Source organism: Nerophis lumbriciformis, linkage group LG14, assembly GCF_033978685.3.
Source record: "Nerophis lumbriciformis linkage group LG14, RoL_Nlum_v2.1, whole genome shotgun sequence".
NCBI classification, from domain to species: domain Eukaryota; kingdom Metazoa; phylum Chordata; class Actinopteri; order Syngnathiformes; family Syngnathidae; genus Nerophis; species Nerophis lumbriciformis.
In genome coordinates this window covers 18,773,482-18,800,117 of record NC_084561.2, presented here as the reverse complement: position 1 = coordinate 18,800,117, position 26,636 = coordinate 18,773,482, and the positions used below count along the sequence as shown (strand labels likewise).

Genomic DNA, 26,636 nt, shown 5'->3' with positions numbered 1-26,636 from the left:
TATGTAATATAGTTTAATATATAAAATATTTGTAATTGGTGATATATTAATGATTGATTATAATATAGAAATAGTTTTTATATATTTTAGATTTGTAAATTATGTTTTTTTAATCTCGTGTACATTAGGCAATACATGTTTTTTAGATATTATATATTTTATACAATTTACAGATTTTAGTCTATTTAAAAAGGGACAATACATGCTTATTAGAAAATAATATAAACCGATTTCATTACACAACATTTTATTAAGGAAAAGCAATATTAAAATCCAGCCTGTCACAAGTATTTTACTTATTTTGCTAAACTTAGAAAACTTCTCTTTCAAATGGTCACTGACTCATTCTATGAAAAGGCTTGAAAACTGTAGCAATGTTTCATGAAATGTGTACATTTTTTTAATAACCCTGTATGTATTAATGAACATTTAACATGTAAATATAGTATGTGAAATCATAGCCATCGGCTATTTTGCATCTGTTTCTTCCTCATTAAAATTAAGGACAACCACATTAATAACATAGTACACAGATTGAAAAACAACAACAAACAAACATTTATATATAAAATAATAAAAAAATATAATATAAAGTATAAGAAAATATACATTAAAAATATACAATAAAAAAAGATATGATGTAAAATTCCAAAGTTTGAGTGCCAAAGGTGCTGTTTTAAATTTGCAGGAAGATGTTTGCTTTTGGTATAGAGATGATTCTTGTGTTTTGTGGTTACACGGCACCACCATAAATTATTCATGTGGTGAAAAAAATCTTGTTAATGTTTGGAGGAAAAATAAATGTTAAATACGGTGGAAAAATACGGAAGCGGAATAAAAGGTCGCTTGTTGCTCCACTGAGGAAGGACAACGTCACATTTGTTCTTTTTAGTTACTTCCATTGTATCTACCAAGCAAAAGGAAAACTATTTTGATGGCAGTGCCTCAAAGAAAAGTAAAAGTAGAATAAATTAGACATTGTAAAATACTCAGAAATGGAAGAAATGCTGGTCAACATTGGCCGCATGCGACCATCATCAAGGATAAATATGGTATTCTTGAACATTTGGAACAGTCTGGTCCTATAAAATGGACAGTGATAAACAGTGTAGTAGTGTCATTATAGTTTTCATATTAAGGAGTTGTTCATTCATTCTTCAATTTTTGTATTTAATCTTTTTATTGCTGTATGTTACAAAACTCAAAACCAGTGATGTTGGCACGTTGTGTAAATGGTAAATAAAAACAGAATACAATGATTGGCAAATCCATTTCAACCTACATTCAATTGAATAGACTGCAAAGACAAGATATTTAATGTTCTAACTGAGAAACGCAATTTTGGTTTGCAAATAATCATTAACTTAGAATTTCAGTGTTCATATATACATTCAATTGAATAGACTGCAAAAACAAGATACTTAACATTCGAACTGGAAAACATTATTTTTTGCAAATATTAGCTCATTTGAAATTTGATGACTGCAACATGTTTCAAAAAAGCTTGCACAAGTGGCAAAAAATACTGGGAAAGTTGAGGAATGCTCATCAAACACTTATTTGAACAGGCTAATTGGAAACAGGTGGGTGCCATGATTGGGTATTAAAGCAGCTTCCATGAAATGCTCAGTCATTCACAAACAAGGATGGGGCTAGGGTCACCACTTTTTGAACAAATGCGTGAGCAAATTGTCCAACAGTTTTAAGAACAACATTTCTCAATGAGCTATTGCAAGGAATTTAGGGATTTCACCATCCGTGGTCCGTAATATCATCAAAAGGTTCAGAGAATCTGGAGAAATCACTACACAAAAGCGATGATATTACGGACCTTCGATCCCTCAGGCGGTACTACATCAAAAAGCGACATCCGTGTGTAAAGGATATCACCACATGGGCTCAGGAACACATCAGAAAACCACTGTCAGTAACTACTGTTCGTCGCTACATCTGTAAGTGCAAGTTAAAACTCTACTATTCAAAGCGAAAGACATTTATCAACAACACCCAGAAACACCGGCGGCTTCGCTGGGCCCGAATTCATCGAAGATGGACTGATGCAAAGTGGAAAAGTGTTCTGTGGTCTGACAAGTCCACATTTCAAATTGTTTTTGGAAACTGTGAACGTTGTGTCTTCCGGAACAAAGAGGAAAAGAACCATCCAGATTGTTATAGGCGCAAAGTTCAAAAGCCAGCATCTGTGATGGTATGGGGGTGTATTAGTGCCCAAGGCATGGGTGTGAAGGCACCATTAATGCTGAAAGGTACATACAGGTTTTGGAGCAACATATGTTGCCATCCAACATATGTTGCCATGCTTATTTCAGCAAGACAATGCCAAGCCACGTGTTACAACATCTTGGCTTCATAGTAAAAGAGTGCGGGTACTAGACTGGCCTGCCTGTAGTCCAGACCTGTCTCCCATTGAAAATGTGTGGCGCAATATGAAGCGTAAAATACCACAGCGGAAACCCCGAACTGTTGAACAACTTAAGCTGTACATCAAGCAAGAATGGGAAATAATTCCACCTGAAAAGCTTAAAAAATTGGTCTCCTCAGTTCCCAAACGTTTATTGAGTGTTTTTAAAAGGAGAGGCGATGTAACACAGTGGTAAAAATGCCCCTGTGTCAACTTTTTTGCAATGTGTTGCTGCCATTAAATTCTAAGTTAATGATTATTTGCAAACCAAAATTGCGTTTCTCAGTTAGAACATTAAATATCTTGTCTTTGCAGTCTATTCAATTGAATATAAGTTGAAAAGGATTTGCAAATCTTTGTATTCTGTTTTTATTTATGAATTACACAACGTGCCAACTTCACTGGTTTTGGGTTTTGTATATCCTTCATGTGTTCTGTGGCCAGTGAGGGACTCCGGTGTTAATTTAGGTATAATTCAAGAGTTATAGTTACTTAGGTAATTAGATTTGACACCGTCTTAGAACCATACTTGCCAACCCTCTCGGATTTTCCGGGAGACTCCCGAAATTCAACGCCTCTCCCGAAATTCAGGCGGAGCTGGAGGCCACACCCCCTCCAGCTCCATGCGGACCTGAGTGACGTGTTGACAGCCTGTTCTCACGTCTGCTTTCCCACAATATAAACAGCATGCCTGCCCAATCACGTTATAACTGTAGAATGATCGAGGGCAAGTTCGTGGTTTCTTATGTGGGTTTATTGTTAGGCAGTTTCATTAACGTCCTCCAAGCGCGGTAACAACACACAACAGCAGTCAAGTTTTCGTCTACCGTAAAGCAGTTCGTCTGCCGTAAACAGCAATGTTGTGACACTTTTAAACAGGACAATACTGCTATCTACTGTACATGCATATGTGACCCACCCATAATGTGTCACATTTTTGTGTTGATTTATTTATTTTATTTTGTGGTTTGAATTCGTTTTTGGAGCTGTCATTACACATTTATCAGTATTCACATTGGTCAGTATGGGGCAGTAGGGCGTTTCTTCCCAATTGAATGCTATCACCTGCAGACCGGAAGTGTCTTGTCATCCTGATGAGAGCGACCAGTCTGTGAACAATTGAAACGTCCTGTGTGCTTTTTCCTCCTGTATAACAGGTTAGTTTTGGTGAATCAACTCACTGAATAATATCCATGTGATCTTTATAAGTTTAAGTACACATTCTGATGGTGGAGCCTAACTCTAAAGTGTTTGTGAGTTGTAGTTTGTATTTGTGAATGAATCCAGTGTACAGCTGCAAAATGGCGACGTGAGTACGCAATGTTTATATAGGAACTTCTGATCCTAATTCAGACTCCCAAATTAGAGCTCCCGTTTTCTTATTGATTTTATAATGTATATTTGTATAATGTGTGTGTTCTGAAATAGTGACAGAGAATAGAATAAGGATGGACAATTCAACCCTTAACTCAACAATGAGTAGAGGAGTGTTATGTGTGTGTATATGTGTAAATAAATGAACACTGAAATTCTAAGTTAATGATTATTTGCAAACCAAAATTGCGTTTCTCAGTTAGAACATTAAATATCTTGTCTTTGCAGTCTATTCAATTGAATATAAGTTGAAAAGGATTTGCAAATCTTTGTATTCTGTTTTTATTTATGAATTACACAACGTGCCAACTTCACTGGTTTTGGGTTTTGTATATCCTTCATGTGTTCTGTGGACAGTGAGGGACTCCGGTGTTAATTTAGGTATAATTCAAGAGTTATAGTTACTTAGGTAATTAGATTTGACACCGTCTTAGAACCATACTTGCCAACCCTCTCGGATTTTCCGGGAGACTCCCGAAATTCAACGCCTCTCCCGAAATTCAGGCGGAGCTGGAGGCCACGCCCCCTCCAGCTCCATGCGGACCTGAGTGACGTGTTGACAGCCTGTTCTCACGTCTGCTTTCCCACAATATAAACAGCATGCCTGCCCAATCACGTTATAACTGTAGAATGATCGAGGGCAAGTTCTTGGTTTCTTATGTGGGTTTATTGTTAGGCAGTTTCATTAATGTCCTCCAAGCGCGGTAACAACACACAACAGCAGTCAAGTTTTCGTCTACCGTAAAGCAGTTCGTCTGCCGTAAACAGCAATGTTGTGACACTTTTAAACAGGACAATACTGCTATCTACTGTACATGCATATGTGACCCACCCATAATGTGTCACATTTTTGTGTTGATTTATTTATTTTATTTTGTGGTTTGAATTCGTTTTTGGAGCTGTCATTACACATTTATCAGTATTCACATTGGTCAGTATGGGGCAGTAGGGCGTTTCTTCCCAATTGAATGCTATCACCTGCAGACCGGAAGTGTCTTGTCATCCTGATGAGAGCGACCAGTCTGTGAACAATTGAAACGTCCTGTGTGCTTTTTCCTCCTGTATAACAGGTTAGTTTTGGTGAATCAACTCACTGAATAATATCCATGTGATCTTTATAAGTTTAAGTACACATTCTGATGGTGGAGCCTAACTCTAAAGTGTTTGTGAGTTGTAGTTTGTATTTGTGAATGAATCCAGTGTACAGCTGCAAAATGGCGACGTGAGTACGCAATGTTTATATAGGAACTTCTGATCCTAATTCAGACTCCCAAATTAGAGCTCCCGTTTTCTTATTGATTTTATAATGTATATTTGTATAATGTGTGTGTTCTGAAATAGTGACAGAGAATAGAATTAGGATGGACAATTCAACCCTTAACTCAACAATGAGTAGAGGAGTGTTATGTGTGTGTATATGTGTAAATAAATGAACACTGAAATTCTAAGTTAATGATTATTTGCAAACCAAAATTGCGTTTCTCAGTTAGAACATTAAATATCTTGTCTTTGCAGTCTATTCAATTGAATATAAGTTGAAAAGGATTTGCAAATCTTTGTATTCTGTTTTTATTTATGAATTACACAACGTGCCAACTTCACTGGTTTTGGGTTTTGTATATCCTTCATGTGTTCTGTGGACAGTGAGGGACTCCGGTGTTAATTTAGGTATAATTCAAGAGTTATAGTTACTTAGGTAATTAGATTTGACACCGTCTTAGAACCATACTTGCCAACCCTCTCGGATTTTCCGGGAGACTCCCGAAATTCAACGCCTCTCCCGAAATTCAGGCGAAGCTGGAGGCCACGCCCCCTCCAGCTCCATGCGGACCTGAGTGACGTGTTGACAGCCTGTTCTCACGTCTGCTTTCCCACAATATAAACAGCATGCCTGCCCAATCACGTTATAACTGTAGAATGATCGAGGGCAAGTTCTTGGTTTCTTATGTGGGTTTATTGTTAGGCAGTTTCATTAACGTCCTCCAAGCGCGGTAACAACACACAACAGCAGTCAAGTTTTCGTCTACCGTAAAGCAGTTCGTCTGCCGTAAACAGCAATGTTGTGACACTTTTAAACAGGACAATACTGCTATCTACTGTACATGCATATGTGACCCACCCATAATGTGTCACATTTTTGTGTTGATTTATTTATTTTATTTTGTGGTTTGGATTCGTTTTTGGAGCTGTCATTACACATTTATCAGTATTCACATTGGTCAGTATGGGGCAGTAGGGCGTTTCTTCCCAATTGAATGCTATCACCTGCAGACCGGAAGTGTCTTGTCATCCTGATGAGAGCGACCAGTCTGTGAACAATTGAAACGTCCTGTGTGCTTTTTCCTCCTGTATAACAGGTTAGTTTTGGTGAATCAACTCACTGAATAATATCCATGTGATCTTTATAAGTTTAAGTACACATTCTGATGGTGGAGCCTAACTCTAAAGTGTTTGTGAGTTGTAGTTTGTATTTGTGAATGAATCCAGTGTACAGCTGCAAAATGGCGACGTGAGTACGCAATGTTTATATAGGAACTTCTGATCCTAATTCAGACTCCCAAATTAGAGCTCCCGTTTTCTTATTGATTTTATAATGTATATTTGTATAATGTGTGTGTTCTGAAATAGTGACAGAGAATAGAATAAGGATGGACAATTCAACCCTTAACTCAACAATGAGTAGAGGAGTGTTATGTGTGTGTATATGTGTAAATAAATGAACACTGAAATGCAAGTATTTCTTTTATTTATTTATATATATATATATATATATATATATATATATATATATATATATATATATATAATATATACATTATATATATATATATATATATATATATATATATATATATATATATAGCTAGAATTCACTGAAAGTCAAGTATTTCTTATATATATATATATATATATATATATATATATATATATATATATATATATATATATATATATATCTTAACCACGCCTCCCACCACGCCCCCCGCCCCCCACCTCCCGAAATCGGAGGTCTCAAGGTTGGCAAGTATGCTTAGAACTCAAACCGAACTCGTACATAGATCGAGGACCTTCTGTATATCAATATTAGTTATTGTAGCTTTGACAATTGCACTACTCAAAACTGAAGATGTGGCTAATATGACTCTGTTGTGCTAAATGTAGCCCCACAAGAATTAGATCATCTTTTTATATACTCCACCGTACAGCATATCAACAAAAATTAAAACTTCGTCTAAAGTTGATGTAAATATAGTAAATATTTTGAGGACGCAACATAAGAAAGTATATGAGATCCTAATAAGCTCTTTTTTTATGTTGAACTTTGTTTTGATGCAGCGATCATCCAGCCCTCAGATTTGGGTGGATGAGAAAGAAAAGCTGGTGTACTTTCAGGGAACAAAAGACTCGCCCCTGGAGCATCACTTGTATGTAGTGAGCTACGAGTCTCCGGGAGAAATTGTGCGACTGACCAAACCTGGTTTCTCCCACAGCTGCTCTGTGAGCCAAGTGCGTACGTACACACACACACACACACACACACACACACACACACACACACACACACACACACACACACACACACACACACACACACAGAGAGATTCTCCCAGAGGCATACCACTATGGTCTAGAATGAATCATCTTGTCCTATAATGCTGAAGTGGGGCTATTTTTATCCAGCTTCTTTCCAACTCTTACTGCCGTGTGGCACACATACTAACTAGGGGTGTCAAGATCCAATACTGATAACAGTCCGATATCAAAAATAGGTATTGAATTATATCGACTTGCATCTAAAATCTCTGATATAGGCACTGCAATACAAGCAGTCATACAGCGTGTTTGCTTGTTCAAAGGTCAACAGCCAGTTAACATCTAAATGTTCTCCAATAAGCACACAAGGTTGGACTGTTCTTATATTGTAGTGAGGTCATTTACAAAAGGTAAACATTTTAAGCCATAGGCTACTAGGACCTAGCAACTACCTAACAGCTAAGCACAGAATGGCACACAAGCTAAACATACATAACAAGTGTCCTTAATTGAATAATATTACAGTATAGAACATGACATTTGTCAAAATAAACAGGTATCCATTAATTAGAGTTGCATATTACGTACACATACTAATTCTCCAAAGCAAAAACTAATTAGAAATGATCCAGTAACAAACATGTCTGCATCACTCAACTTACTGCGTCATGAGCTTAACTTAATTAATTATTGTGACCACTAGGTGTTGCAAAAAAAACAATTACCTCTCCACTTCGACTTTGTGAAATAAGTCCATTCAGACATTTGATAATAAATAGTTTTAGTGTTTTTCATACCTATCATTGTACTCTGTTTGAGAAATTTCACTTGATCAAGCGTTTTCTTACATTCGACACTATAAAGGTATAAAAGTATGTATGATTAATGCTGATATATTATCGGATCAACATTAGTATCGGCCAATAATCAAGGCTCCTTTAACCATATCAAAGCAATCATCAATCCAATTTTATTTATATAGCCCTTAATCACAAGTGTCTCAAAGGGCTGCACAAGCCACAACGACATCCTCGGCTCAGATCCCACATCTGGGCATGAAAAAACTCAACCCAATGGGCACAATGGGGAAACCTCGGAGGGGACCGCGAGTTCTGGTAATCACTAATAAGGCAGAGTTCTTAGAACACTGATTTCTGGTCGGGACATATGGTACAATACAATCAGCAAGATAGGATGGAGCTAGACCGTTTTGTATTTTATACGTAAGTAATAAAACCTTAAAGTCGCATCATATCGGAAGTGAACATTTGCATCTAAATACACCTATTGCTAACCTTTATTCACAAGCATCATATTCGCAAAGAATGTAACGTTGTCAATTTTTTCTTAATTTTATTAAAAAAGGCAGACTGACAAGTGTGGCAATGAGTGTAACTGTGTTTCATTTGTGTCTTAAGTTCCCCTTTTGTCCATTTGCACAGACATTTGACATGTTTGTGAGCCACTACAGCAGCCTAACCAACACACCCTGTGTGCATGTCTACAAGCTGAATAGCAGAGATCACAACCCACTGAGCAAAGAGCCTGAGTTCTGGGCGAGTCTAATGGAGCCATCTGGTACTAAAATACTTTTCAGTTATAAAGGTGCAGTTTGCAGCAGGCTCCAATGTTTTATTATTATTTTTTAAACCAATAAATATAATAACACGAGCCTATGTTACCAATAGTGGTGTAAAAGAACAGATTTAACAATGAACTGTCACAATTAGAAGGTAAACTAAACAAAAAAAATGCTGTTTTGTCCAAATATAATTGACTGGCGTTCATAGTTAGGAATAGGTACCAAAACTCGGTAGCCACAACAACAACACAGCACTTCCTCATTATGCACCAATGGCTTACAGCGAGTGAGGTGCATTCCGGAACACTCAGAACTATGAGCATCAAACAACCCAAGCAAGTCGTATTTTGCCAGTCTCTATGTTCTGCACAAATTTTTGATTTATACTTGTGGATTTTATTTCTTATTTTTGAATTATTTAGTTATCATTTAATTGAAGTATTTAAATGACTTTTCTGTTCAACTTGAATGTCACAAAATTCCATAAAAATGAAAAGGCATTGTTTTGTTTTTTATATAAATTTAGTTAAGGACCGGTTCCGGACAGTTTTTAAAGTACCTATTTGTTACTAGCATCATTTAAAATGTATATGATACCTATCCTTATTCATGGCAGTCAATCACAGCCGTGTCGTGCGGAAATGTATGCTCCCATCACAAAAGATATTTCAAAATAGATGCTGTGGCTGCTCCATTGTTGAACCGGTGAGTGAAATCATGTGCTTATCCAAACACTGCTTTTGTAACATAAAGTTATCCTTATGCTGCATGTGTGTGTACTAGTGGGAAGTGGCTTACATGGTCACATTAGGAAGCGGGTGGGTTATAATGCCATACCCTTTTCAAACAGCAAGCAACTCCTAGCTGCAAACTGCACCTTTTATATATTACGTATTTCACAATGGTAGCATATACTTTTTCTACACTATTTACTCTGTATTTAATATTGATATTCTCCTATATGTATATTTTTACTAACAGGTTACCCACCCCAATACACTCATCCTGAGATCTTTAGCTTCTTAGGGACGTCCGGTTTCCAGATTTATGGCCTCTTGTACAAACCACAAAACTTGCTCCCTGGGAAGAAATATCCAACTGTTGTCTCTGTCTATGGTGGCCCTCAGGTTTGAGCTCCTTATTGTCATTTCAAATAGTTTCTTTTGAAAGTTTTCTATGGGATGATGGACCGATTTGTGCTCTTTTGTTTCATAAGTTTTTAGACCTAATCCGAAACATATTTCTTCTCTCTCAGGTCCAGTTGGTCAATAACTCGTGTAAAGGTTTGAAGTACCAGCAGCTAAGCATACTGGCTGCTCTTGGTTACGCTGTGCTCGTCATTGATGGGCGGGGCTCCTGTCAGCGAGGACTCAAGTTCGAAGGAGCTGTGAAGGACAACATTGTATTTGGTTTTGTGCTTGCCTTTTCCTTGATTGATACACACAAGTAGGCTGTGCTTGGGCACTCAGCAATATATTATCTTGGCTTTCCTGACCAGGGCCAGGTGGAGATAGAAGACCAGGTGGAAGGTTTGCACTATGTAGCTGACAAGTACAAGTTTGTGGACTTGAACCGCGTTGCCATTCATGGGTGGTCATATGGAGGCTTCCTCTCTCTCATGGGCCTCATTCACAGACCTGATATCTTCAAGGTAAACAAAACAAACTGATGTCTAATGATGTTAAAGGCCTACTGAAATGCGATTTTCTTATTTTAACGGGGATAGCAGGTCCATTCTATGTGTCATACTTGATCATTTCGCGATATTGCCATATTTTTGCTAAAAGGATTTAGTAGAGAACATTGACGATAAAGTTCGCAACTTTTGGTCGCTGATAAAAACGCCTTGCCTGTACCGGAAGTAGCAGACGATATGCGCGTGACGTCACAGGTTGTGGAGCTCTTCACATCCGCACATTGTTTACAATCATGGCCACCAGCAGCGAGAGCGATTCGGACCGAGAAAGCGACGATTTCCCCATTAATTTGAGCAAGGATGAAAGATTCGTGGATGAGGAAAGTGAGAGTGAAAGACTAGAGGGCAGTGGGAGCGATTCAGATAGGGAAGATGCTGTGAGAGGCGGGTGGGACCTGATATTCAGCTGGGAATGACTAAAACAGTAAATAAACACAAGACATGTATATACTCTATTAGCCACAACACAACCAGGCTTATATTTAATATGCCACAAATTAATACCGCATAACAAACACCTCCCCCTTCCCGTCCATATAAGACGCCAATACAACTCAAACACCTGCACAACACACTCAATCCCACAGCCCAAAGTACAGTTCACCTCCCCAAAGTTCATACAGCACATATATTTCCCCAAAGTCCCCAAAGTTACGTACGTGACATGCACATAGCGGCACGCACGTACGGGCAAGCGATCAAATGTTTGGAAGCCGCAGCTGCATGCGTACTCACGGTACTGTGTCCGCGCATCCAACTCAAAGTCCTCCTGGTAAGAGTCTCTGTTGTCCCAGTTCTCCACAGGCCAATGGTAAAGCTTGACTGTCATCTTCCGGGAATGTAAACAATGTAACACCGGCTGTGTTATCCGGCACACCAGTCAAGGGGTGCATTCTACGGCGGGGGTGCGTTATCCAGCACAACACCTGCCGCAATACACCGCTTCCCACCTACAGCTTTCTTCTTTGCTGTCTCCATTGTTCATTGAACAAATTGCAAAAGATTCACCAACACAGATGTCCAGAATACTGTGGAATTTTGCGATGAAAACAGACGACTTAATAGCTGGCCACCATGCTGTCCCAAAATGTCCTCCACAATCCGTGACGTCACACGCTGACGTCATCATGCCGAGACGTTTTCAGCAGGATATTTCGCGCGAAATTTAAAATTGCACTTTAGTAAGCTAACCCGGCCGTATTGGCATGTGTTGCTATGTAAAGATTTCATCATTGATATATAAACTATCAGACTGCGTGGTCGGTAGTAGTGGGTTTCAGTAGGCCTTTAAACACTTTTTAATATAGCTGCAGTATATTTTTACAGAAACTGTTGTATTTTTTACTTGTTATTAGGGATTAAGGGCCCTATTCTCCCGTTCGAACACGCTTGAAGTTACGCATCTTTCTCTTATTCGTACACAGTGACAGATATGTAAGTAGTGAATGAAGGCGTTGTCACGTGATTCAATCAACTTAGGAGACTTCGAAGTCATATTTTGGGTGTGTGAAAATCATGTAACATGGCGTTTTCCTGACACTTGTGAATGTAAAAAAAAAATAACGCTTAAAATTTGACAAGCCTATATCCATCCAAGTGTTGTATGTGCGTGCATGTGTGTTGCCATGGTGGTTTGAGTGCCCGTGTATGCACGTGCAACTGTGTCTTCTTCCTGGCTGGATGTAACTCTTTAGATCAGGGGTGTCACAACTTTTTGAGGGTCACGTACTGACAAAATGAAATAATTGTTTCATCAAACTTGAATTTAATTTGATGCATAGTAAAACTAATTAATGGGGGAAAATGGTTCAATCATTTATGCAAAAAACAGATACATCTGCAAAACTTCTTGGAACAACTCTGTCGAACACAGAGCGACTGCCTTGCAAGACCAGCACTAAGGCTGTGCGCCACAGGGGACAATCAAAATGTCTAAGGAAATGTTCTATTATATTCTAATCAGTGACAGCGAAATGTCACATGAAGCGCTTCATCATTCATTAGTTGAATTTTCTTTATGCAAAACAGGATCGCGGGGCCCTACGCACAGCTTGTGATCTGCATTTTTCCACTTGAGCACATGGGAGAACAGGGCCCATAAATGAACAGAATTATTCTGGAATATTCAGGTTGCCATCGCAGGTGCACCAGTGACATTGTGGATGGCTTATGACACTGGATACACCGAGCGGTACTTGGATACTCCCGAAAACAACCAGAAGGGCTACAAGGACTGCTCTGTTGCACTGCACGTCAATAAGTTCCCTAATGAGTAAGAGCTTTGCAAAATTCTTATTGGTTTCTGCACTTTACGGCACTATTACTATCAATTGTGTTTTTTTTGTAGTGCAACGCACGTGTGTAATGTCAATTCTTGCTGTTAATCCCCACAGACCAAACAGACTATTGATCCTGCATGGATTTCTAGATGAAAATGTGCACTTTTTCCACACCAACTTCCTGGTGTCCCAACTTATCCGGGCGGGGAAACCATACAGCCTTCAGGTAGGTGAATTTTCTCCAATGTGTGGTGTTATGTCTTCCTTCATGGGGGTTAAGTTCTAGAACCTGCGCGAAATAGCTACCACCCACTTTAATCACTTGTTTAAGCCTTTATAGCTGCTCCCAAACTCTTCACATGCATTTAAACAAGGGGTGGTCAAATGAGTAAATGGTTTATTCTACGCAGTCTTTGAAGGCTTTTCATAGTCGAATGTGATTCGTTAGATTTTGCCTATAGTCGCTTTGGCATTTAAAAAAAATAAAAATTAACAGATGGTGATGTATAGTCGTGTATACTGACTGGTCACTAGGTGTCAGTAACGCCACATGAATGTGCTCTAGCTAGCACTTACACAGTGAATCTTTTCAAGTTCAATAAATACTGTACTTTTCGGGCTATAGAGTGCACCAGTATTTAAGCCGCACCCACCAAATTTTAGAAAAATAAATAATTGTACATATACTGGCCGCACCGGACCATAAACTGCAGCTATATACAGGTATGCAAGATTTTGTAAACATTTATTTACATACCGTAATTGTTTCCAAACAGTGCTTGTCACACGGCAGTAAAACAAAACGTAAGTCATCGTCATGGAACCACTAACTGCAGAAGCTAGCTCTCCAATCAGCTAAACAGTTTAGGTAAATTTACAAAACTAAAACAATACAAAAAGAATGTCACTGTAAGTGCATAATACTAACACAGACACTTGTAAATGTGTTAGCATATTCGCTAATGCTAACGACGCCAGCTTGATTACATTACCATAGCACGTACAAATATGCAGGAACACACTCCGACAGACATCGCACATGTGACGGTTTAGTAAGTATGATTTGTTTTAGTTATATTGTAAAACTTACAAACGTTACTTGAAGTGATGAATGAAGAATCCTTTCGAGCAAAAACACTGGATGATTTTACTTCCTGTTCAAGGCATTAAAACGGGAAGTGCATGTTCAACTCGCAACACCTGCAGTGAACAAATTACTCCAGAAAATGGCACCATAGCACAAACAATAACACACCTTTTCAGTCTCTGTTGAAAACTATTTGTTGAATACAAAACATTATGACCGTTAGTAAAGAAAAATCAATAAATTAGCTGCAACATTTTATTGGCCGCAGGGTTCAAAGTGTAGGAAAAAAGTAGCGGCTTATAGTCCGAAAAATACAGTATATAATTACAAAAGGATTAAAAATGTTTATTAAATTGAACAAAACAAAGGTGTCATTTGTGACTTTTTCCACTGCCAAAAAAGGCTAAACCACATTTTGTGAGGTTCTCAGCTTTGGCCCACTGCCAAGAGGACATCAAACTTGACTAAATAGAGGAAGTAAATGTCAAAATTTCCCGTATGTGAACCAGTGGAAGGATGATTACCTTTGCAAAAGGAGTGCTACCCTTCCATGGCGAGGCGGCGCATCCCAGACCCGTGCCATGTCCAATTTCCAGTAATCAGTCCGATTAACCACAGTTTAAAAATTAAAGAATCGTGATTAAACCCAACGAAATTTTCAGTGTATTAAAAAGTGCTGTCTGCAACTTCCTCACAGTAACATTTTTCAAAGCAAAAAATATAACAAGAACACCACCAACCAGCTTATGTTACCATTATGGGTTTAACAGAACCCATCTGTTTGACAATTGTCTATATTTTTCACAATTACAAAGTTTTAGTGATACAATTTTTTGCTGGCCCTGATAAAATGATTGGCGTTTACGGTGGTCATTCACCCGGTCTCGTCAACACGTACGCGCAAAGAGCGCGTGCACACACACAAAAGAAGTCCAAGAGAAGCGACAATTTGCAGCCATGTTGTTGTTATGATAGAATATACATTCAATACAACTAGTTATCTAAATTGCTATTATTAGCAAACAACACCTAAAGCTAAAGCGCGTGCATGTGTTACGTACATAATTGCATCATTATAGAGTGTCCGCCCTGAGATCGGTAGGTCCTGAGTTCAAACCCCGGCCGAGTCATACCAAAGACTATGAAAATGGGACACAATACCCCCCTGCTTGGCACTCAGCATCAAGGGTTGGAATTGGGGGTTAAATCACCAAAAATTATTCCCGGGCGCGGCCACCACTGCTGCTCACTGCTCCCCTCACCTCCCAGGGAGTGAGGGTGATGGGTCAAATGCAGAAGATAATCTCACCACACCTAGTGTGTGTGTGACAATCATAAAAAAGATAAGGAGGTTATGTACAGAGAAGCCGAATGAGAGCGGGATATACTGTGTAAAATACATTGGAAAGTTAGCACCCTTCGAGGCATCTGTGTAAATGTTGCAAACAGCCGCTTTAACAGAAAGATTATTGACAGGAAATGCATGCCAGCGTGACCTGACAGACGTGCAGTTAATCCCAGAGACTTGTTGATACTCACTAATGTCCAGTAGTTCCCCAACAGGGCAACATATTTCGCTTGAGCAACACCCAACTACGCCCTCACCCCCTAATAAATGAGTTAACGCAGGTAACAGATTATTTTTGACAGTCCCAAATATTTTCAAGCACATTTAATACCATAGAAAGAATCTATAAAAACGAGAATGTTCTGTACATGTAAAGAAAATACAGCAATAACGGAATCAAAATACGAATATTTTAAATCAGTAAAGATATGACGTTGATGATAGTAAATTGACTTGACTGTGCTGCACCAATAAATTATGTAGTAGATCAAAAAGCTGACGATGTTGATAGGTCTGGTCTAGTATTGCACAGTAAACTAGAACATTTACAGTTCTTCAAAGGGCACCACACCCTTTTTTCCGTTTGAAATCTTAGATTGCTGGCTCTTACGGTGTCTTCAACCCACGGTTAGCTGGGCAAGAAGACGGTAGTCAAGGCCACGATGTCTGTCTTGCCGCTATTAATTGCATTTTGTCCATAGTTTACTCAGAACTAATCGTGATTAATCGCAGATGACTATATTTTTTCATCATTAATAAGTGTACCCGAGACAGATAATTTTCCATCCATCCATCCATTCATTTTCTACCGCTTGTCCCTTTTGGGGTTGCGGGGAGTGCTGGAGCCTATCTCAGCTGCATTCGGGCGGAAGTTTCAAGTTGTTCAAATTTTCATGAAATGTTTTTTTAACATAATGCTTTTTTAAACAGCTCAACACAAGATGGACATAAACACGCTTTTAATGACAATAAAAAAAAAATCTGCAGTGCATTGCTGTCTTGACAGATTTTGTAGGAATACAGAATTTGTATTCCTGCTGTAGGAGCACTTGCATTCAGAAGAGAGGAGCTACACTTTCATGTTTAGATACCAGTTTTGCGCATTATAAACACAAAATGTGGATTGTTACGGTCATGCTTTGATTGTCAAAGATGTTTGGTAATGTAATCTGTGATATTTCTTCCTGAATAAATGCTTCTGATATTCTGTACATTAAATGTTGTACAACTTAATTGTTCATATCGCTGCATGACATTATCTTAACCGACTGTTTATTAATAAAATGTAATATTCAGCCTGCTAAACATTCTGTAGTTGAGGACTATCAACCAGAACTTCTTACATTTGAATTATCACAATATTTCAACCTGCCCAAAGAAATACCCCATCTATATTCCTCAACTGATGTACTCGCATTTATTTACATAGGAATATCACAGATTACAGTTTGCTGGCTCTTACAGTGTCTTCAAACCACGGTTAACTGGGCAAGAAGGCCGTAGTAAAAGCTGCGATGGAGGAGTAAACACTGCACTTAGTTTACATAGTTAATGCTTTGTTAAAAAATTACATCCGAGCCAAAGTTAAAGACAATAATGCAAAGCCAACCGTTGCTGACAACAAGCCAAACATTGAACTGATACTCGGCACAATAATCTAGTCATTGGACTACTTTCTTACGATATAATAATTACTTGTCACTCATCATATTCTCTATGTAAATGTTATTTGTATGAGAAACCGTCATCAAAAATGTTTTTAATCTTTTTTATTCTTTAGGTATACCCCAATGAACGACACAGCATTAGGTGTCCAGAGTCTGGAGAACACTATGAGATCACATTGCTCCACTTCCTCCAGCAGAACCTCTGATAAGCCTTTCTCCACACATCCTTACTTAGTCTAGGCAACTTTTTCTATCGGTATCCTGGATCTAGGCAAAAGTGTCCACTTTGTTCATTATTACGTCTAACATTTTATTGACTTTGTGATAGACTATGACCATTCTCCTCTCATGTAATCTTTGGAACATTCAACATAGTTAAATTGCCTCTGCACTCATCTACAATATATTGTATCTTCTATTGATATTTACAACTTTTAGTATTTTTTTATAAACGTAATATAATATTAATACAAATCATATTTGTTTTAAATGAAAAAAAAACACTTGTCTGCAAACAAACAAACTGATGACAAAAAATGTGTCCCCATTTAGTTTTTTAGTATATCTAAAACAGGATGTTTGAGTGCTGTTGAGTAATATCAGTTTCAATCTATTAGTATTTTTTGTTTTTGATTGAATTTAAAATCATTATTGCCTAGGGTTATTGGACAGGTGATCAAATCCTAAAAGGCAAACTAGTGTCGCATATAACATGCAGTATGTGTAAAAGAGTTCAACTTGTTTTTAGGGATGCATGATAAATATAGGGCCGGTATGAGTAATTATGACGTTATGTCAGTAAATCCGATAAGATGAAAATGTATCCATCCATCTATTTTCTATAAAAGCTTGTCCTCATTAAGTCACGGGCAAGCTCGAGCCCATCCCAGCTGAATTTGGGCGAGAACCCTAAAATTGGTCGCCTGCCAATCGCCCGACACATATAAACAAGCATCCGTTTACGCAATTGACAATTTGGAGTCTCCAATTAACCCAGTCCTTCACAAATAGTGGGGCGGGCCCCCCTGGGGGGGCACGTGTGACCTCGGAACATGCTTATTTAGCCGTACCAGATACGATGAAGTAAATCCAGCACTTGACTTCACTGTAACCACGGTGGGAGGCGAGGAAAGGCCAGTGTGTTGTTTCCTTTAATGTAAATAAGCTTACAATGTTATGCAGAGGTATAGTTATATCAATGTTATAGACAAATTAAACGAGAGTGGGGGGGGGGCGGAAAATATTTTCTTCTTCCTACGGGGCGCATAACAGAAAATATTTGAATTAACCGAACATGCATCAGAGAGATAATTATCAGGCCAATATTAGGAATTATGACATCGTATTGATGAATCCGATGCTCCAATTAGGGCAGATTAATCGTACTGTGCTGCAGGTGTGTTTTGGTGAGAAAATCAAGCGCTTCTTTTCCCCTACCTGTAAACTTCCCCTGAGCTCATTGTAAACAAACATGGCGTAGATCGTGTGAGACTTCTTAACTGTTTCAGAGGAAGACTTTTCGTGTGTTATTTGCAAATGTTTTGCAAACCGTTCCTTGAGGAAGGAAAAATAACATCAAGGGTCAACACATCAAACCTTATCAACCACCTGAAACGCCAATATCACTACGATGGTGTTTTGAAAGTCAAAGAAGACTTCTGAGACTTTTTCAGTGTTTCAGTGGGAAGATATTTTGTGTGCTATCTGCACCAAATGTGCTGCAAAAAAATTATTCAGGAGAAAAAAAAAAACTTCAAGCTTCAACACATCTAACCTTATCAGTCACCTATAACACCAGTATCATGTCGCAAAGAAAGGTGTGCACAAACTAGTTAAATCTAAATTTTTGAAAATCATAGATGTCATTAAGTTATTTGTCTTGAGAAGCTGGATGTTAAAAATATAATCATGCATCCCTAACCTATTTTATTCGAACTAGTGTGTAATGTTCATATCATACACATGACACCATATTAAATTATTAAAATTGTATTTTTTTGTGGGAAAAGTGCCTGATGAACTGTTAATATATTCATTTGATTTGTTATTAAGGGAATTTATGTGATACCAAACTCCAGATTTTTCTTGAGATTTGCTTCTTGTTTTGCTGAATATTGGTTTAAAAATACCTACAAATATGCACATGTAAGACAAAAATAATAAATGTCAACGTATTTTAAGCGTTCTTGTTTTTGTTCATGTCAAAATATATGTCATTGCAGCGTTCGTTCTGGAAGGCGTTGTACAAGGGCTGTCAAACGATTAATACTATATTATTATTTATTGCGATTAATTGCGTCTTGTTCGTAGTTTACTCAGAACTAATTGCAAATAGGGCTGCAACCAACAACTAATTTGATAATCGATTAATCTGTCGATTATTACTTCGATTAATAATCGGATAAAAGAGACAAACTATACATTTCTATCCTTTCCAGTATTTTATTGGGGGGAAAAACAGCATACTGGCACCATATTTGTTTTGATTATTGTTTCTCAGCTGTTTGTAAATGTTGCAGTTTATAAATAAAAGTTTATAAAAAATAAATAAATAAAATTAAAAAAAATATAAAAAGTAGCCTCTGCGCATGCGCATAGCATAGATCCAACGAATCGATGACTAAATTAATCGGCAACTATTTTTATAATCGATTAGTTGTTGCAGCCCTAATTGCAACTAATCCCCGATGGATACATTTTTTTCATCATTAATAAGTGTACCCTAAACAGATAATTTTCAAGTTGTTAAAACCATGACTGGACAATTAGTTTTTAATAAATGTTTTTTGAACATAATGCTTTTTTAAACAGCTCAACACAAGATGGACATAAGCACGCTTTTAATGACAATAAAAAAAATCACCTGCAGTGCGTTGCGGTCTGGCCAGATTTTGTAGGAATACAGAATTTGTATTCCTGCTGTAGGAGCACTTGCATTCACTGCGATGTCGGGAGAACGACTTGCCACGGCTTTGGACCCGTGCTTTCCATAATGTACACTTTTCTTTGTCCATTTGTGCTTGCTATTTTTGACTACTTGTGGCTCAACAGTAACTGAACGCAACTACATTATTCCAAGCTACAGAACGGACAAGGGGTAAAACAGGATTTGTGCGCGTTAAATTGCGCGTCAAAAAAAAAGTGTGCCTTTAAAGGAAATTATACTTAACTCGTTATCGCATTAACTTTGACAGGCCTACTTCGTACCATATAATATGTATACATTTACCATGTATTTCTAGGGGTCTCAATACTGGTAAATTATATAATAATGACAACACTGATTCTTATTCTCTGGCATACAAGATGCCAATCAAATATACGCATGGCAATCTGCCACAAATACATGACTGTATTGGAAACTGCTTAGTGTGTACAGTGCATCCGGAAAGTATTCACAGCACTTCACTTTTTCCACATTTTCCATTCATTTTTGTCCTCAAAATTCTACACACAATACCCTATAATGACAATGTAAATTTTTGCAAATGTATTAACAATAAAAAACAGAAATCACATGTACGTAAGTATTCACAGCATTTGCTCAATATTTTGTTGATGCACCTTTGACAGCAATTACAGCCTGAAGCCTTTTTTGAATACGATGCCACAAGCTTGGCACACCTACCTTTGGGCAGCTTCGCCCATTCCTCTTGGCAGCACCTCTCAAGCTCCATCAGGTTGGATGGGAAGCAATGGGGGCTTTGTACCGAGGATGTCGTTGTGGCTTGTGCAGCCCTTTGAGACACTTGTGATTTAGGGCTATATAAATAAACATTGATTGATTGATTGAATGGTTTTCATCCAGGATGTCTTTCTTTATCTCTGTCCTGACTAGTCTCCCTGAAAAACATCCCCACAGCATGATGCTGCCGCCGCCGTACTTCACTGTAGGGATAGTATTGGCCTGGTGATGAGCGGTGCCTGGTTTCCTCCAAACATGACGCCTGGCATTTACGCCAAATAGTTTAATCTTTGTCTCATCAGACCAGAGTATTTTGTTTCTATCGGTCTGAAAGTCTTTCAGGTGCAATTTGTCAAATTTTTACTAAGAAATGGCTTCCGTTTGGTCATTGTACCATACAGGCCTGATTGGTGGATTGCTGCAGAGATGGTTGTCTTTCTGGAAGGTTCTCCTCTCTCCACAGAGGAATGCTGTAGCTCTGACAGAGTGACCATCGGGTTCTTTGTCACTTCCCTGGCTAGGGTCCTTCTCACCCGATCGCTCAGTTTAGACAGCCGGCCAGCTCTCGGAAGAGTCCTGGTGGTTCCAAACTTCTTTCATTTACAGATGATGGAAGGGTTAGTGCGTCTGCCTCACAATACGAAGGTCCTGAGTAGTCTTGGGTTCAATCCCGGGCTTGGGATCTTTCTGTGTGGAGTTTGCATGTTCTTCCCGTGACTGCGTGGGTTCCCTCCGGGTACTCCGGCTTCCTCCCACCTCCAAAGACATGCACCTGGGGATAGGTTGATTGGCAACACTAAATTGGCCCTAGTGTGTGAATGTGAGTGTGAATGTTGTCTGTCTATCTGTGTTGGCCCTGGGATGAGGTGGCGACTTGTCCAGGGTGTACCCCGCCGCCTTCCGCCCGATTGTAGCTGAGATAGGCTCCAGCGCCCCCCCGCGTCCCCAAAGGGAATAAGCGGTAGAAAATGGATGGATGGATGGAAGAAATGTCCAACCAACTGGATTTACAAGAGGTGGACTCCAATTAAGCTGTAAGAGCATCAGAGGATGATCAGTTGAGACAGGATGCACCTGATCTCACTTTTGAGCCTCTTGGCAAAGGCTGTGAATACTCATATACATGTGATTTCTTAGTTGTTGTTTTTTATCAAATTTGAAAAAAATTAAAACATTTATTGTGTGTCAAATTTTGAGGACAAAAATTAAAAGATTCCTTTTTGGAATAAAGCTGCAACATAACAAAAAGTGGGAAAATGGAAACCCTGTGAATACCTTCCGGATACACTGTAGGTGTATTAACAAGACACAGACGTTACTGAAGAACTGTATTTTTATTGATATCTTACAAATATTTACAGAACAATATCTTTAACAAAATATACAGCTTATAAATAAATAAATACATAAAAACTGTGCATGTATGACTTTTGGCTGTCTTTCATTGCTCCTCGCCGTCTTTTTTTTCCCTCAGGTGTCTTTGACTTTATTCTAGTTTTACAGACAAAGGTGCAAGCTTCAGAAGAGTTGTTCTCAGTGGGGTGTCTTGTCCCTTTTTGTCCACCCAAAACATCGTTCTAGGCCGCGACCTCCTGACCGGGCCGAGCCTTCGGGGATATTTGCCGTTAAGGTTGGATGCGCCGCAGCTGCTGAACCACCAACCTCCTGCAAAGAAATGGTGGGTTTAAATCCAGGCCGTGTGTGGCGTCAACCTTGACACAAACAGATGAGAGGGATGCGTACCTGAGTGAAGCTCAGCGCAGTTGGTGTTGGCGGCCATGTCATTGTCGCGGTCGGCTGTGGAGAAGGGAAGACCCTTGGCACCTGTCAGGTCAACTCCAGACTCCTCCTCCAGGTGGAGAGCATACTTCTCCTCCTCAGCGTCCAGTTGGAAGCCATAACGGATTGCCTGCATCTCTCCCGTCCAATCAGAGAGCTCCACCTGCAGCATGTACTGCCCTTGTTTGGCGATTGCGTGTATGTTCTCCAAGCCCAACCAGAATTCACCTGAGGTAAGAAAAATAATTCCTGTTTCTCACGGGGGTTTTGTGACACAAATTTTAATATTGTCATTCATAGTCGAGCCTCACCGTTTAGACTCCCGAATCCTTTTTTATAGCTCTCCCAAAGCTGATTAAAGTTCTGGGATCCGTCAAAACGCTTCTGGATGACGGTCCATCCACCTTCTGTGAAAAGTTGTGGTTAATTAGAAAATCTAAAATCAATACAGGATACAGTATAAAGCAGTCTTGTGAAAAATTCCACTTCATGGGTGTGAATTTAAATCAAGGTTTCAAACAGGAAGTAGAATTGCAATTTAAATTTGAATTGAAATTTTGGGCGTGTATTCCATACATGCGTTTTGCATATTTTCGAGAAATATTTCTACAAACCAATGCTTATTTTTTAAATCAGATTAATCACACTTTTTAATTTGGATTAATCAAATTAATCAGGTTATTACTCGCTTGCAAAATTAAATTACATTAAAAAAAAGAGGCACATTTTTGAAAACAAATGCCATTTTTTGGTCCGAATGTCATACAGGAAAAACATTTTTTAAATATTTTACTTGAATGCACATAATTTATTTGCTGAAAACTTGCCAATTTTATCTGGGTTTATTTGAAATTGAAATGTTGTGCTTGACATATGCATTAACCTGATCATTGACCATATAACAAACTGTGTCACTTTTAAGGTAACAATCCATGGTTAAGGTCAAGGAATGTAATAAATAAAATAAATTGTGTGATTAATCTGCATGGATCTATGATTAGTTCAATAATAAATACATGAATAAGTAGTCAACTTGTTATTTTTGACAGTCCTACTTTAAACCTTCAAATAACAGTAAATGGTGTTAATTAAGAATACAAACATTGTATATAAATTAATAGTTAAAAATCATAAAAATACTAAATCACCCAGAATACTTTACCTTATACAGGTATTCAAAATTTGTGTTTAATTTTAGTGTGTTTGAAAATTATTTTTTTGTGTTTATGAAAACCTTTGCTAAACGTGACAAATTATTCTCAGGCAGTGGTTCGCAAACTTTTTTCAGTACCACCTCAGAAAACACTTGTCTCTCCAAGCACCACCATAATGACCAACATTAAAATAGAGTAGCGTAATAGGCCTACGTATTCATTAAAACAAGGCAGAGGTTTTATTTAACAAGTATATTTAAGATTTTTGGCCACTGCAACATTACACATAGTTTGAACAGTAACACTGTGGTTGAATATAGGAAAATAAAACACTGTACTTTCATCAAGTAATTATTTGGCGTACCACTAGATGGAGCCCGCGTATCACAGTTTGAGAATCCCTGTTCTAAGGAATTTCTCTGAATTTCAATGCTTTTAATTCCACTTCCTGTAGTTCCAATTCATCAAATGAATCCAATTAGAATTCAGAATGTTGCACAAGATTAAAATAAAAGTTTCTTTCTGGACTCACCTGAGCTCATTTCACAGAAAACGGTGAACGGCTGCGAGTCGTGGGGTTGGATGGTGTAGACGCCGCTGGCTCGCTGCCCGTGTACAAACAGGTCATGGCAATCTCGGGCCGAGCCTGAGCAAAACGACACAAAGGCTCTGATCAGTTACATAAATATGAGGATGCAATAACTGTAGAGTGGTTGTGCTGTCAAGCCAATGTCCTCATTTTCCTGATCTTTGGACTGTCTGCTCTGCACGCAGCGCTGCCAACGAGGCAACTTTTACACTCGCTGGAGCAAAGTTTTTTAACCTTGTCACCTCAACCCTTGTGCAACCTCAAGATTGACTATACACACTTACTCTTAGGGTCCGAAAGGGATCCCCTCACAAAAATGTCATAAGTGAGCATGAAATTTAAATATATTTAAATTTCAACGTTTGAAATGTTTATACAACTTCAGATATTTATATCTATTGATATAACGTTCTTAAAATTTTTGTAAAAAAAAAAAACAGTTTTTATTTTAACGGTGAAATGCTAAATATACAATATTCAACAAAAAAAAAATGTTACAGAGTGGAATGTTTGAGGTTGGTTAATTACAGCCTTGAATAGGTCAATAATTCATGACATTGATTTTGATACAGTAGACAAAAAAAGTTGAGTTAAGTTCACACAGGTTTTTTTATATATGTCTTCCATGTTAGATATATATCTATATATTTACATACACGTATATACATATATATATATATATATATATATATATATGAGTGTGTGTGTATATATATATATATACATATATATCTTCCACGTTATATATACAGTATATAAACATGTGTATATGTATATATATGTATATATATGTATATGTGTATATGTATGAATATATGTATGTCTATATATATATATATATATATATATATATATATATATATATATATATATACACACACACACACACGTACATGAGTTGGTTTTTTTTTAAATATTCCTCAGACTTTCATGTTTTTTTAATTCCTTACCGACTCTGCTGTCACTTGGAGCTGCATTGCCCCTCAGAATGGTTTCCTCCTCATCCCTGCGCCTGTGGTATTTGACACCTTTGTGTGCAACCTGAAAGAATGACAGGCAGTCGGTCATTCATTTCCCCGAAGAAGACCACATGACTGCGTGTTCACAAGCGCAGAGAAACACTTTGCCTCACCTTTCTCTGCAGTGCCTGCAGGTGTAAACTCTGCTTCTCCAGCTTGTCTTGTTGCTGCCTGATCTTGTCCACCAGCTGGTCGATGCGTCTGTTCTGAGCAGCCAGGACTCTCTGCAAACACACGTTTTTGACAGTTGAGATGATTTGTCAATTGCTTCCCTGACGTTTAAATTGATGACGTTTTTTTGCTCACCTGAACAAACGACTTCGCCGAGTTGTCATCGTTGAAGCTGGTGTTCAGTGTCACTTTAAACTCTTGGTTCACTTTCTCCTCAAGGCTGTCCATGCGTGAGTAGATGTCTTCGTTCTGCTTCATCACCTCATCCACCTTGGCCATCGCCTCACTCGTGGCCTCCACCTCCCGGGCTTTGAGATCTTCATCCTGCTCCTGCTGCTTTCTCTCAAGCGCAGTTATGGTGCTGTTGAAGGCTTTCAGTTTGCCGCTGATGTCCCGCATCATGACTTTGGACTTGTCCACATGCTCCTTGAGCCCCTGGCCCAGCTGCAGCAGACCGTGGGTCACCACGTTGATGTCGTCCCAGGAGGCTTGCTTATCCCTTCTGTCCACAGGGAAAGCTGCTGCGGCGTTGATGAGCAGCACGAGCAGGAGGGTGACAGTCTGAGGCGTTTTCATCTTTGGTCTCTTTGGATTCGGAATGCTGCTCTTGGTTTCTCTTGTAAAGATTTTATAGCTGAGCGCTGCAGCTGAGGGCTCTGCTGATTGGCCGTGGGGGCGTTGAAGGCAGGCACAAAGGGAGCTTGGGGGCGTGGAAACAATTCATTGTTGTCACCAAATATACGATGATGCAATGAAAGCTTTGAATTTCTGACAAAGGACTCTAAAATGCCCGATACTATTACACCACTGCTATTTTTTTTCAAATAATTTTTGTTGTATAAACACCTATTGTGTATGTCTTTTTTTAAATAGACACATGTGGTAAGAGAGTAAAACCCGTAAACCCTGCAAAATGAAGTTATTGTCACAGCAATTAAAAAAAAAGATAGTGTTGATACTAATAACACAAAATGTCATATTTATATATATGTATAATTTATATGTCCATCCATCCATCTATTTTCTACCGCTTGTCCATATCGGAGTCGCAGGCGGTGCTGGAGCTTATCCCAGCTGCATTCGGGCGGAAGGCGGTGTACACCCTGAACAAGTCGCTACCTCATCGCAGGGCCAACACAGATAGACAGACAACATTCACACTCACATTCACACACTAGGGCCAATTTAGTGTTGCCAATAAACCTATCCCCAGGTGCATGTCTTTGGAGGTGGGAGGAAGCCGGAGTACCCGG

General features: G+C 38.6%; 2 protein-coding genes across 6 annotated transcripts in view; one reads left to right on the top strand and one right to left on the bottom strand.

Annotated features, from left to right (window-relative positions):
- The window catches only part of LOC133616532 (dipeptidyl peptidase 9-like), a 41,190-nt gene extending 14,893 nt beyond the window's left edge, over nt 1-26,297 (top strand). For 3 of the 5 annotated variants that reach the window (XM_061975918.2, XM_061975917.2, XM_061975916.2), the window contains exons 14-22: nt 7,130-7,300; nt 8,770-8,905; nt 9,891-10,036; nt 10,165-10,311; nt 10,408-10,560; nt 12,735-12,877; nt 12,999-13,110; nt 17,100-22,683; nt 25,603-26,297. In XM_061975918.2, the coding sequence (XP_061831902.2) occupies nt 7,130-7,300; nt 8,770-8,905; nt 9,891-10,036; nt 10,165-10,311; nt 10,408-10,560; nt 12,735-12,877; nt 12,999-13,110; nt 17,100-17,192 (1,101 nt within the window). In that variant the 3' untranslated portion in view covers nt 17,193-22,683; nt 25,603-26,297. Of the gene's footprint in view, nt 1-7,129; nt 7,301-8,769; nt 8,906-9,890; nt 10,037-10,164; nt 10,312-10,407; nt 10,561-12,734; nt 12,882-12,998; nt 13,111-17,099; nt 22,684-25,602 lie in introns of those variants that run through there. The other 2 variants (XM_072914642.1, XM_072914643.1) reach the window with 2 other exon arrangements.
- Nucleotides 22,158-25,971, bottom strand: LOC133616533 (angiopoietin-related protein 4-like). Its single transcript, XM_061975921.2, has 7 exons — nt 25,519-25,971; nt 25,326-25,436; nt 25,144-25,234; nt 24,137-24,250; nt 22,762-22,857; nt 22,415-22,678; nt 22,158-22,336 (listed from the first exon to the last, which is right to left on the bottom strand). The coding sequence occupies exons 1-7, from the start codon at nt 25,957-25,959 to the stop codon at nt 22,158-22,160; spliced, it is 1,296 nt and encodes a 431-aa protein (XP_061831905.2). The 5' UTR covers nt 25,960-25,971.
- Nucleotides 26,298-26,636: the final 339 nt, after the last annotated feature.

Excerpts from the sequence above, each read along its gene's own strand:
- LOC133616533 (XM_061975921.2), bottom strand. The coding sequence starts at position 25,959 with ATGAAAACGCCTCAGACTGTCACCCTCCTGCTCGTGCTGCTCATCAAC. Across the intron at positions 25,235-25,325 it reads TGCAGGCACTGCAGAGAAAG|GTTGCACACAAAGGTGTCAA; the intron begins GTGAGGCAAAGT and ends TCATTCTTTCAG. Across the intron at positions 24,251-25,143 it reads TCCAAGTGACAGCAGAGTCG|GCTCGGCCCGAGATTGCCAT; the intron begins GTAAGGAATTAA and ends CGTTTTGCTCAG.